The 14,420-nt window shown below is 38.2% G+C and overlaps 1 protein-coding gene across 2 annotated transcripts in view; it reads right to left on the bottom strand.

Annotated features, from left to right (window-relative positions):
* Positions 1–14,420, bottom strand: part of LOC311614534 (vascular endothelial growth factor receptor kdr-like) — a 234,117-nt gene that overhangs the window by 6,031 nt on the left and 213,666 nt on the right. For both annotated transcript variants that reach the window (XM_084869431.1, XM_084869432.1), the window contains one exon: positions 9,382–9,482. In XM_084869431.1, the coding sequence (XP_084725557.1) occupies positions 9,382–9,482 (101 nt within the window). The remainder of the gene's footprint in view (positions 1–9,381; positions 9,483–14,420) is intronic.

The following is a 14,420-nucleotide window of genomic DNA, read 5'->3' as shown; positions in this document are numbered from 1 at the left end:
GCTGTAAGGTCCTTGTAATTGTCCTTGTTCTTTGAATAATATATTTTTAATAACATGGTTGTTTTTGTGTGCACAGATATTCACATACATCCGAATAATGGCTTGGATGGATGGGATGGGTGAAGAAGGTCAAACTTGTGACACATGTTAAATTGGAAAGCTTTCTCTTGAGAGAAGCAAGTAACCCAAGCCATGGATAGCACAAGTATCTTGCAAGTAACAATCCACAACCCGGGTGCTATTGGCAAATTGAATTTCCCCTTTCAATAAAAATAATTGTAGACAATAGTCTGGAATGCACCTGTAGCATTCACCTTGGTAAAAAGAGGTAGCACTTGTCATTTTACCTCTGGCTACCTCCTTTAAGAACTTTCCCTCTACTTAATTACAGAGCTAATGAGAACCTTCAGGAGGTAAGTAAGCTTCTGAAGCTGGTGAATGCTTGAAGTAAGGAAAAAAGTTCACTTCTCAGAAAAAAAGAACTTCACAGTGGGAGAGCCTCTGTCTGTCAGTGTTGCTTCTGAGCTGTTTCTGAAACACTGTACCATACCTGGAGCTACTGGTATGTGCCAAACAGCTGTCATATATCTCTGGGATCACCATACCCAAGAGTCTAAGGTTCACTACCTGATTCTGTGCCTTTACCTTTGGATTTATTTAGTAATTATAAATATTGGAAAAAGCATCTATCTGGGAGTCTGGAGAACAGGACTTTAGTTTGCTTTATGATAGAGAGATCAAGCTCTAAAACAAGACTGGATTTAGCAGGAAGTAGAGGGTTGAAATCCTGTCTCTAATACTTAGAAGTTGTCAGAACTTTGTAAATACTTAAACTTTCAGTATTTACCTCATGCAGCTGTTGTGAAGACCAAGTAATTTGTGCATGGTGTAAGAGTATAGTAGTTGTACATTATTTATTATTATTATTATTATTATTATTATTATTATTATTTTAAAGAGTGCCTTTGACCAAAGTTTATCTCTCTGGGCATCCACACCTATGAAATAAGAATCTTGAAATGCACAAGATCTTGAGGGTCTTTCCTGATCTAATAGTGACAGATAAGTTTTGGAATAAAGAAAAGTGAGGCAAGTGCATATGAGGTTCTCTTGTTAACTTTATTTGAGACTGTTAGCAGTCTGTCTCTTCCTCCTGAATGTATTGCAGTACCCAGAGGTAAGTGTGTGGAACTGGGGTGAGGGGAATGGGTAGAAATCTACCTCTGAACACAAAGACATCATAATCAGAGAGGGTTCATGCCTAACTTAGAAGCCGAACAAAGGGTGTGTCAGGTATCTTTGGAGAATGACAGTGTAGTGGCATCAGCACTTAGGCCTTAAACTTCAGCAGGTAAGTGTTATATACCAAATATCTGTGTCCCCCAAAATTCATGTTGAAATTTAATTCATAATGTGATTGTATTTAGAGGTGATGCTTTTGGGAGGTGATTAAGTCATGAGGGAGGGTTCAGCCCTTACATGAGGAGATCAGAAAGCTAGCTTGTTGGAAGCTGCCCATTGTCCTCACTAGCAGAGAGATATTGATAAGGAACCCAAAAGGCTGGTCAACCTTGAAGCTCAGAAAGGTCAGAGCCAAGCACCCACTGTTTAATTGAGATAATAGTAGCTAAAGCAACTTCCACCTTTTAGTTTTATCTTGCTGATTGGCTATTATTGGAATTGCCTGCCTAAAGGCTATGGATGTATCCCATAGTCTTAATAAAGGGGATAGCAAGGCCAGAGTGGGGTGGAGTCCTTCCTCTTGAGCTGGGCTCTTGCCTGGCCCCCAATATTTCCAAATTAATACAATATTTTCTAGTCTCTTTCATTTGTGTGCAGCCTCCTCCAGAGCCCAAACCCTGAACTTGAACCCTGAACCATGAGGGTTGTGGGGGGGACACTCACAACTGGCAGCCCAACATGGGGCACTTGCAACTGGTGCCTTTCACTTGGGACCTCTGGAGGGGATGATATTTCGCTTAGAGCAAAGAAAGAAAGATTACACCACAAAGGTGGGGAAAAGATCACCATATAGGTGAGGGAAATCGACCACATGCAAAGCCCACAGTCAGCTGCAGAAGTCGCAATTTGTAAGTAGGGTGGTAATGTCTTTTTCAGCCACAGTAATGGGGAAGAATTAGGTTATAAAGTAAACTTTAGTATAGACTTTTGGTTTGCATGCTTAAGGCATGTGGTTTCTTATTCAAATTAAAATCTTAATTTATATTTGGAATAAAAAATCTGTAACAAGAAATGAAACTCTGCTGCTGAAACTACCTCTGGTGAAGAGAAATTCAAAGGTGGCAGGAGAGGGCAGGGCTATCCACTCTCCCACAATGAGATTACTTAAAGTTTTGTTTAAAAATTACAGAACTCTCAGGGAAATGCAAAATTTGGCCAAATTGTGTGCTGGTTATTACTTTGGAAAGTGAAAAAGAAAGAAAAAAATTAAGATCTGTCTTCATTAAGCATGAAAAGATACTTAGCCAGATCTGTTACTGACTCCTTCTCCCAAAGCAAGCAGGATGTGGGGGAAGGGAGACACATGGCAATCCGATATAGAAGGCCACTCTCCCGGTATACCAATTTAAAGTCTCCTTTCTCACCATGAAAAAGTCTTCTAGCCTTAAAAATTTAGAAATGTTTCAGATATCTGTGCACTTGTAAAGGGAAAAGCTAATTTAAGATAAAATGTGCACATGGTTCAATTTCGGATATTAAATAGGTCTTAAACTGGACTTGACTCTTTACAAAGGCTACAGAAATGAAAAACCCAAGACTTTTTTTTTTTTTTCCTAAGAAAAATCGTATATTTGACCAAAAGGAAAGAAATTCAAGCTAGTTCCAGTAACAGGATTCACATTTCCATAATAAAGAGTAGTTTTTAAAATGCTAATGAAGGGTGTTAAAAAGCTAACTTTTAAGGCCTTCAAGAAAATCAGTGAATTCTGTTACAAAAGAATTTATCCAAAGTAAATTCCTTAAAATAATTGGAATTGGATTTGAAACCCAAAAATTGTTGAAAAATCCTATCTAATAAATGCAAATTAACCCTAACCAAGATGGCTGCAGCCACAGAGAGCAGTTGAGAGGCTTGGGTTTCAATAGAAGAAGCCAAGCTTTCCACACACCCTGGCCAACCTAGGCCTCCACTCAAGGATGCAAAGTTTCAATTATAGAAGATACATAAAACCAAACAGAAATGGCAGCAGCCACAGAGTGAGCAAGGGGCTTGGCTCCGCTCCAGGCTACAAAGTTTCAATTGTAGAAGGCAAATAAATTCCAGATACCAGGGCCTCTGCTTGGGTCGCCAGGGGGCATGGCCAACCTGCAAACCATCACAGGCCCCTCACCCAGGCTGCCCCATGCCCCAAGGGAACCCTCACCCTGATCCAGACACCCTTCAGGTCAAACCAGCTGGTCCCCACCCATGCACCAGGCCTCTATCCCAGCGTTTTTCAACCGCTGTGCAGACAAGACAAGAATTTTATAATTTTTCACTATTTTGTTTACTTAATATTTCATAATAAAGTAATTATAAAATACTTTCTTTGTGTTTATTTGATTCCTATTCAAGAGAATTACTTTATATATAGTCAATATAGGCACAGAGTTAAATTTTTTAACATTTTCTAATGGTGGTGTGCCTCGTGATTTTTTTCATGAAACAAGTGTGCCTTTGCCCAAAAAAGGTTGAAAAACACTGCTCTATCCTATCTAATAAAAGAGTAATATGCAGATTGACCATCACTCCAACACACAATATGGCTGCCCCCATGTGGTCAAAGATGGCTGCCCCCATGTGGACACAAGAAGGCCACCACAAGATGGTCAGCAGGGGAGGGCAGTTGGGAGGCACCAGGCCTACAAGGGAGGGCAGTTGGAGGCAATCAACCCTGTAGGGGAGGGCAGTTAGGGGTAGCCAGGCAGGCAGAGGAGGGAAGTTAGGGGCAAACAGGCTGGCAGGGGAGCAGTTAGACATCAATCAGGCTGGCAGGGGAAGCGGTTAGGGGCAAACAGGAAGGCAGGCAGGCAAGCAGTTGGGAGCCAGCAGTCCTAGATTGTGAGAGGGATGTCTGACTGCCTGCTTAGACCCGATCCCAGAGAGGGTGTGGGCAGTTTAACATCTCTCGAGGGGTCCCAGATTGGAGAGGATGCAGGCTAGGCTAAGGGACACCCCCCACCCAATGCACGAATTTCATGCACTGGGCCTCTAGTATATTATAAAGATCTAAGTAGCCTAGGTAACTGGCTATGCCCTTTGTTAGTGGAGAAAGGGGTAATCACTCTTCCCCCAGCAGACAGGTAAATCATCTTCCTGCCAGTATTCATTCTTTAAGGACAATTTTGCATTTGAATGCCTACAATCTTGCTACTCAACTTCCTTTGGCAGAGAAAAAACATGGTCAGTTTAGAGTTAATTATTGTATTTTTGAAATTTATTCTTAAAAATATGTGTTAATAAAGAAATGCTAAATATTTGACTTGCCAGCTCTAAAAGTTCAAGATTCAATTAAATTGGGAGAAATTATACAGTTGTTGTTATTAAATGCCTAAAGTATAAACATTTATTGTTGAAAAAATGTGTTTTCTCTGAAAATAATTAGGAATTCAAAATATGTTTCTTATTGACCTAATTAAATAAGAAGTATTAATTCTATAATCTCAACCAAATTTTAAATATAAAGACCAGTTTAAAATTTAATTGATATATTTAAGATAATTATAAAAAGTAATATAATCTTTAAATCATATATAGATATTTGTTTGATGGTTTTTTTCCATGTTAAAATTTCAAGGCTTTAACTGAGAGATGATTCTTGGAGAGCTCCAAGGACCCAGAGTAATTCAAGAAATTTGTACTCTCTTCTTAAAGGAAATATTTTGAATTTAACCGGTATAATATACTTGAAATCTCATGGAAAGCTTTACGAAATAAAAATTAATAACTATATTTTACTTATAAATGTTATGAAAATTTTGGCCTCTAAGGAGGAAAAAAATGTTTCTTAAAATCCAACAGCAGTAAGTTAAAATGACAAAAAGCCCATAAGCCACCTGCATTTTTAATTAGGCTGAAGGTGGGGCTGCTTTTATGCCTTGTGAATCAGACATAAACATTTACTAAATTTGCTTTGCTTTGCTTTTTTAATTAAAGATACCTACTTAAATTATAAACGATTAAATTATAATAAAGCCACCAGAAACAGCTAATAAGATTTCTGTTTGGTTGCAGTGTAGTTTTGGCTTTAACAGTAGACAGTCACCGTTTTTGGACTGCCTGACTTGGCAGCTGCTATGTTGGCCACATGGCTTGCAGCTCCCCTGGAGGCTGCCATCTTGAGATAGCAAAGGCCAATCCCTCCCTTTGAATAAGCCAATGTCTTTGTAAGCAATTTGATTAAGTCTTCTAAGAAAGTTACTGAAGGCCACCCATGACCCCTTTGTATATGCCAATTAGCCAAAGGGGATACTCTTTAAAAATAAAATTCTAGCTTAATAAAAAGGAGAAATTTGAAAAATTTTAAATCTCTTTCACTGATATTTATAGGGTAAACTAAAATTGTTGTTGGAGTATTAAATCTGACAGTAAAATAGTAGTCAAGTTTACTGTAATAATATTTCTTGTGACATGGCTATTTGGATGCATGAGCAAATATCAAGCAGCAGCCCTGGAGGTTGCTTAGTAAAAAAAAAAGACAAATATTCTTAAATGAAACTCTTTGTAGCCTGAGAATTATTTTGGAAGGAAATAAAATGAGGTTTTCTTCAAACACCTGAAGAACTGTAATTAAAAGTCAATAAATTTTGCCTCATAAACTGAAGTAAATAATTTGTGTCTTTGTTTCCCTGACAAAGTTTTTTTAAGTTATTAAAAGATTAATTGCAGAGGTCTATTTAATGTCATTCATTGTTCATAACCTCGGACAAGTGAAGTTAAAAAAATAAACCTTATTTCAAATTATTTAATTTGGCTAATAGAAATAAGAGAATATTCATAACAACTTAATTGTACTGGACACAAAAAAACCACAAACTATTCCTGAAGTATTAACTAAAATTTTTATTGATAGTTCATCTCATAGTAAAATTGCCAAACATGATATGAATCCAAAGCAGTCATATTTCTGTGCAAAAATTAAAATTAAAAGTTATCAAGACTGCATTATAAAATTTCCCAAAGCCTCCTAAATTTAAAAAAGTAAAAAAGGGAGGATAGTGGAAAAATATCCTGTAAGTAAATTATATCAATAAATTTTTACCTTTAAAATTAATTTTCATTTGTAAATGCTAATAGCAAGACACCCATGAAAACACACATGGTGTCAACATAAGCCAAAGGAAAATTGTTTGGGCAAAAAATGAAAAAGGATCCCAAGTCAAATTTATGGAAAAGATTCCTTTATTCAACTTTGGTCGGGAATATGTTTGTATATTTCCAGAAAACTACAAGCCCATGTGGATTGCTGCAACAACAGATCCTGGAGAGGAGCTGACCGGATTGCTCCAGCCATAAAGACAAGAGGAGAAACAGTCCAGAAATGAAGATGCTGAAGACACCTTGCCATACTAGCAGCCAACAGCTGTGTGTTGCTGCAGGTTGCCCAGTGCCAAACCAGAGAGGGTCGGACCTGCATTGCCACCATTTGTCCACCATCCAGAACTAGCATATCATTGCTGACATGTACACATAAGGAACTGTTGGACATTGAAATTGGGACTCAAAACTGTTGGACATTGAAATTGGGACTCAAGGAACTGTTGGCCCAGAAATAAACTTACTACAGACTGATTCATTTGCCTTTCAGCATAACCATTATTGCTTGTCTCATTTTGTTCTTATAGGTTTATTTCTAGTCTGCAGATGCAAGATTTTTTAAGGGAAAAAAAAAAACCCAACAGGGATATGTTGGAAGCTGCCCATTGTCTTTACTAGCAGAGAGATGTGGACAAGGAATCCGGAATGCTGGTCAACCTTGAAGCTCAGAAAGGTCAGAGCCAAGCACCCACTGTTTAGTTGAGACAATAGTAGCTAAAGCAACTTCCACCTTTTGGTTTTATCTTGCTGATTAGCTATTATTGGAATTGCCTGCCTAAAGGCTATGAATGTATCCCATAGTCTTAATAAAAGGGATAGCAAGGCCAGAGTGGGATAGAGTCCTTCCTCTTGAGCTGGGCTCCTGCCTGGCCCCCAATATTTCCAAATTAATATTTTCTAGTCTCTTTCATTTGTGTGCAGCCTCCTCCAGAGCCCAAACCCTAAACCTCAACCCTAAACCATGCAGAACGTGGGGGAACACTCGCAACTGGCAGCCCAACATAGGGTACTCACACTAGCTCACTCTTCTTTCTGCCATGTGAGGATACAAGTACAAGTCAGCCATCTTCAATATAGAATATGCTTCTTACCAAAACCTGATCATCCTGGAATCATGATTGTAGATATCCGGCATTCAGAACCATCATAAATAAATTTTGGTTGTAAGTAAAAAACCAAATTTAAGATATTTCATTATAACAGTCCAAACAGTGAGTATGTTTGGAAGGAACTTTGTTAGAAGGTGAAGAAGGGTTTATTATTTGCTTTAAAAAAGATCCACTTCAAGTAATTTGCTGCTGATAAAAAGGGGTGGTTCTGCAGAATAGAATAATTTCATAGATGTCTATATAATCATGAAGCAGGTAGGGAGGGAAAAAAGGGCCAAGGATCTAGGTAACTGATAAAATATAAATCATGGTTCCTCAGACATTCATGAATTTCTTTTGTTGCCTTGGAGGTGGAGTGTGGGGATAAAAGAGAGAAAACAGTGGATAAAGTTCAAGGCTGTGGTCCTTTTAAAACCTTTGACTAATTGGCTATCTTTGCTTCCAACAATGTTTTGTTGTAGGTATGAATTATTAATCCTACTTTACAGACAAGGAAACTGAGGTCAAGAGATAATCTAACAACTTATGTCAACAATCTTCAATGTTCAATAAATATGTCTATTTTTCACATCCATTCCAAGCCACCATCATTTCTCACCTTGACTAGAGCAATAATCTTCTAACTGATATTCCTACTTCCATTGTTACTTCCTTACAATCTATTCCTCATACAGTAACCAAAGTGATTCTTTATAAAAACTATTATTTATTTATTGAGAGAGAGGGGGGGGGTTCGGGGGGGGGTCAATTTATTGTTCCACTTGTTTATACATACATTGGTTGATTTTTGTATGTGTCCTGATTGGGGGTCAGACCTGTAACCTTGTCATATAAAGACTATGCTCTAACCAACTGAGCTACCTGCTACCGAGCTAGGGCTCAATGTGATTCTTTTAAAATATATTTGTTATTGATGTCATAGAGAGGAAGGGAAAGGGAGAGAGATAACACATTGATGAGAGAGAAACATCAACCAGCTATCTCTTGGGGATCCAGCCTGCAACCTGGGCATGTGCAGTGACCAGGAATCGAACCAATGACCTCTCGGTTCATGGTTCATGGATCAATGCTTACTACTGAGTCACACCTGCTAGGCTCAAAGTGATTTTTAAAAAAAATACAAGTCAAACCATGACATCTCACTGTTCTGAACCCTCCAATGGCTGTTCATCTCACTCAGAATAAAATAATAAATTCACAAAGCCTAAATGATCTTGTCCTTACATAATTCAAAAAGTTCATCTCATGTCATATTCTTTCCTGTTCTCTTTTCTAGCTGTGTTCCCAGCAATACAATGATACCTAGCCAAAAATAGGCATGCAATAAATATTTGCTGAAATAAATTAGTGAATAAATCAATGAAAGAATATATGCATGTGCCTGAAACAGTGCTGGGAGCCAGCCTCTGAGTGAGTACCCTTTATGCTAGAGGGGCTTTAAGTAGAGGCTAGGAAAATACACAGTATAACCCTTTCATTTAGAGAACTAACATTCTGAGTATAAAAACAGATTCTCTGCCCACTTGGAAAAACAGTGAGGAACACTTACAGAGCAGTAGAAAGGAATATAATGCAAACATGATTATATTCTACCCTCAAATATAGGATAAAATGTGCCAGAAACCACATCTTTAGTTTCTTCCTCTTCTCAATATCCATTAATCCCATTTTTTTTTTTACCTTGGTTAATCTATATTCTCAGCAATTTCAAATGGTATTAGAAAAATTTGAAAAAAGTGAGGGCTTTAGAATAATGCTCAGAAGCTCTGTGGATTCTGGGGACTATATGGGAAGATGTCTCTCATCACTAGGGTGCAAAGGTGCACCCATATCCCAAGTGCCACTGGAGAGAGAAATCATATATGTGGTAACATGTATTTTATTGACACTGTGGATTAGAATCATATATGTGCATCTCTCCCCTGATTAAATATCCTTAAGTATGGTACTCACTCTATGGTCATCATCCCATGTGGCCAGAAGTGGTTTTCCAGGCGTTTCTGGGTCTTGATCTCATTCCAATTCAACACAGGTGCATAATCTTCTTCAAAGCCCTGGAAAGAAAAAGGATAAGGGTATTAGTATACTACCTGACCCATGGAATCAAGCATCTGAGAAGTTAATGAAGGCTTACAGGATATGATCTACCCTTCTTCCTTTTTAAGAAGCTGAGTACCTAATACCCAGCTAAAAGTTATTCCTCAGCTTCCCTTGAAGCCTGGTGTGGCCCTGTGAAATTTAGATGTGGGCAATTAGGTCATTCCTTAAAAGAAAATTGCTGGTCTTTGATTTCCATTTTTTTTCAGGCTTGTATGAATATGATCCAGCTATAAACCATGTGGATAAAGATAACCCTCTTCAATTTTGATTGGTAATTTTGCTGGATAGAGTATTCTAGGATTCAGTCCTTTGCTTTGCATCAATTTGTATACCTCCTTCCATTCCCTTCTAGCTTGATGTGTTTCTGTTGAGAAATCATTTGATAATCTGATGGGGGATTCTTTGTAGGTAACTATCTGTCTCTCTCTTGCAGCCTTTAAGATTTTTCTCTTTGTCGTTAACATTTGCTATTGTAATTTTTGTTTCCTCAAAAAACTAAAATGGAACTCCTATTTTATCCAGTGATCCCACTTCTAGGAATATATGCCAAGAAGTTAGATATACCAATCAAAAAGGATATATGCACCTTATGTTCATAGCAGCACAATTCACCATAGCTAAGATTTGGAAACAGCCTAAGTGCCCATCAGCCGATGAGTGGATTAAAAACCTGTGGTACATCTTGTGGATGAAAGGGGCCACATGCTGACCTGACAAGTTTAGGGGAGGCCTGCATGGCAGTCTTGAAAACTCAGAGACCTAAAGTAACCACAAAGGATGGTCTGAAATCAAACTTTAAAAGCAGTTATGGTAAGCAGTTACATCATAGTCTGGTATCTTCACTGACAAAGTCAATCTTTACCTTAACTGAGCCTATCTGTCTTTTTGCATCTATGATAACATACCCTTGAAATGTCTGGGTAACTTGTAAATTCCCTTTTTCTGGAGCCCCTGGGTCACAACCAAATGTGCTGGGCACCAGGACAGATACCACAGATTCCTTCATTATCATGTTAATTGTTCTTGCACCCATCTAAGTATGTGCCCATCATTTTACTTTTTATCCAATCCCAGGGGTTTCCCACATTTTGCTTTATCCCACCTCCTTAATCTATCACCAATGAATTTCATGTAACTCACCTACATCTCTCCTTTGATTGCAATGTATAAATACAAATGTAATCCGCCATTCACCGGAGCATTATCTCTATTTGTTGAGGTTTTGCTTCCGGGCATATGTCAAAAGTTTGGCTCACAAAAATTCTTTACAGGTTTTAATGGTTTTTTGTTTGCTTGTTTTTTGTATTTTTTTTACGTTAACAGTCTACACAATGGAATACTATTTTGTAGTAAAAAAGAAGGAAGTCTTACCATTTGCAATTGCATGGATGGAATTTTATGCTAAGTGAAATAAGCCAGTCAGAGAAAGATAAATATCACATGATCTCACTCGTTTATGGAATATAATGAACAATATAAACCAATGAACAAAAACAGATCCAGAGACAGAGAAGCATTGATCACTGTCAAACCTCAGAGGGAAGGTAGGGGAGGGTGGGAGTAAGGGAGAAAGATCAACCAAAGGACTTGTATGCATGCATATAAGACTAACCAATGAACACAGACAACAGGGGCGTGAGGGCATGAGTTTAGGACTGAGGTGTAGGGGGGATGAGGACACATATGTAATACCTTAATCAATAAAGAAATTAAAAATAAATAAATAAAAATAAAAGATCATTTTTAGCTATAAAAAAATAACCCCCTATGCCCTAAGGAAAAGTAAAGTAACAATAAAAAAGGATCCTAGATCTTTAGATTACTTCCTAGAGCTGAGACATTTCCCAGTATATACTGACCCCTCGTTACTCCTGAACTATTATTAAGTGAGAAAGAAACTTCTAACTTTTTAAACACTTTATTTAAAGTTGAAAAGCCATTTTTATTGAGGAATTTGGAGGAAGAAATTTCTATATTGTTAAAATCCTTGTATCTTAGGAATTAAAAAGAAAATTGTGGTAGCTTAGCCTATCCCTTAATTAATAAGTTTCTCTGTTAGAGAATAACCCATGTGGAGTCTCAGAGAAGTATTGTTTCTATTTTTGTTCTTGTTATGTTAATTTATGACTGGAGAAAGTGTATACATTTCTTTGGGCCCAAGGGTTTACTTATTTTAACTTATGCATTGGGTTATTAGATGAAGATAAAACTATCTATGTGTCTTTATTGAAGAATTTGTAAGAAAAAAGGATAAACCCTCTGTAAAAAGAGGAAATATTTTCTCCAAACAGCATGGAGGAAAGAGACCTGGATGGCTTCCCAGAAGTCAGTGTTTCCAGCAAAACAGGCCCCCTTCTCCTGGCAAGCACTAGACACATCACACTACTGCCAGCAGCTCCCACACCCACCCCTCTTCTCTCTCTTCCCCATCCCACAACCCTGGGTGCTCTACAGCCAGGTACCAATGGCCTCAAAATGGGAGCGTTAGTCACAACACTATCCTTCAATTAGACTTTTTCTGTAAGCAACCAGGCAAATAGTCAGAAATTTCTTATGTCCAAACATTTCTCCTATTATGAGAATGGGAGGCTCTCCTCTGGAAATGTACTTATGTTGGCTATATTACAGCCAAACAAAGACCTTATCTTGCAACCCTGCACTAAGGGCCAACAATATTTCCTTAGCCACACCCCTGTTCTACTGCCTAAACCTTCTCTCTATCTGGCTATGCCTCAACACATGGAAAAATTACTCTCTGTCTTTGGAACTAGAAAGATCCTTCCCCTGCCAGGTCTGCCCTCTGGTGGAAGTGCCAGAAGAATGCAACCCACTGCTTGTCCATAAACCCTTCTTGTTTGTTGAGTTAAAACAAATTAAGGCAGATCTCGGGAATTACTACCCTGTTTCCCCGAAAATAAGACAGTGTCTTATATTAATTTTTCTCCCAAAGATGCTCTAGGTCTCATTTTCACAGGATGTCTTATTTTTCCATGAAGAACAATACGGTACACATTTATTGTTAAATGAAAATAAAGGAAATTTATTACCTGTATACAGTACAGTAGTATGGTAGTTGTCAACACAAATCAGACAAACTGTGAATCCTACAGTATCAAGAATTTACTCATTTATTCAATGACAATCATGTCATCATCTTCTGGAACATCCAATTCCTGAATTTTCTGGTGAATTTCTTGTGACTTCATTTCTTTCAGAATCAGTGGACCAAATCTCTCATGTTTAGCAATAGCATTCTGAGACAGAGCCTGGGGGGGGGGGGCTTATTTTCGATGCCTTATACTCCACTCAGAAGGAAACCTGTAAGTAGGTCTTATTTTCGGAGGATGTTTTATTTTCGGGGAAACACAGTATGTTGATGACTCCCAACATATATCTTTAGCCTATGTAGAAGGAAGTAATAATAATATTGGGCCAAAAGATACTGAACTCTTCTGAAGCTAATAAATCCTTATACCCCAGTCCTCCCCCTTCTATAACTCCTTAACTATATCCTTTGCTCTCTGAGCTTCATTGTCTGGACTTATTCTTCCTCTCCTTTCTTACTTACCCTTATATCTCCTCCACTACTAATTCCTACTAACTTAAGGGAAACTGAGAGTAAGAATTGTAACAGTTCCCCTTGGAGAAAAGTTGGCCTCAGCCAGAAAAGAACCAACAACTGTTTCTAATTTTCTCCCGGATCCTGACGGGCTCACAAAGAAATTTAACTGTTAAAACATGTAGTTCTGGTTATTCTAACTATTCCAATTAATATACCTACTGGTTTCTGAGAGCTAGGCAGCACAATTGCTAAGTTGGGTCTGCTGGGAAACTGCTAGAGAAGTCTATTTCTATTGTAGAAAACCAGGTCACCTTAAAAACAATTGTAGAAAACCAAAATGGGACTTAGAAAGAGAAAACAAACCAGAAACAAACATGGAGTTGCTCCAAGATTGTTTTCCCTGTTCACTGACAATTTAGGAGAAGTTAAATGTAATAAAAAGGAAAGCCTATAAGGCCCTTGTAGATACTGGGGCTACTTTATCTGTCCCTAAATATGATCAACTTAAGTTGCCTCCTCCTTCAAAGAAAAGCTTCTATACAAATGACAAAAAATATTTCATCAATATCTGACTTTAAATCAGAGCATGTTCCCTTCCAATAAGGAAATATTATGGAATGATACTATCTAGCAGCTAGGACATGTTTTGTTCTTCCCATAGGAAATGGATAGAGGTTCTGTAGAGGGCTGCCTGGGAAGGCACATGGGCATTTCTTTTAAATGTTGCCAGCTGAGACTGAGACGATTGGCAGAGCCGTGTCTAGGATACACATTTCCCCAAGATGGCGGAAAGTGTAATCAGCTTGGCCTTCATATTAGCCCAGGTATCGGCAGGGGCAAGACTAGATATGTAAATCCAGGCATGCTAGGGCCTACTTAAGAATGCAAATAAGTTTTGGTGTTACTTCCTGGTATTGGGGATATAAAATAAATGCACTGGAAGGGTCGTCATCCTCATCTTCCTTCCTCTCCAGCAGACAGAATGGTGGCCCACCCAGCTCCCAGCTTTAAATTTATCTCTGTGTCTTCTCTCTTTATTTCTATTATTTCTCAATCCCTGGCCGCCTCCACTTAGAACCGGTTCATTCATCTCTCTTTCCGCGCTGGATGTGGAAAAGGGAGATCCCTGCCGTGTTTGGCCTCCGTCGCATCAGGCCCCCACAAGGTTCCATATATTTAAGCCTTTATGGTTCTCAGAATTGACCCAAAGCTATGTGCTATCTATAAACTAGAAAAATATACCCAAGTGGAAATAAACATTATAAAAATGAATAGATGAATTTGTCAGTCCTTTGCCAACATTTGGGTGACAAAACAATCATTGAGGTAT

Source organism: Pipistrellus hanaki (assembly GCF_964339955.1).
Source record: "Pipistrellus hanaki genome assembly, chromosome: X".
In the NCBI taxonomy this organism is placed as follows: domain Eukaryota; kingdom Metazoa; phylum Chordata; class Mammalia; order Chiroptera; family Vespertilionidae; genus Pipistrellus; species Pipistrellus hanaki.
Note: the sequence above shows the minus strand (reverse complement) of the source record. Positions and strands in the feature narration are given on the sequence as shown.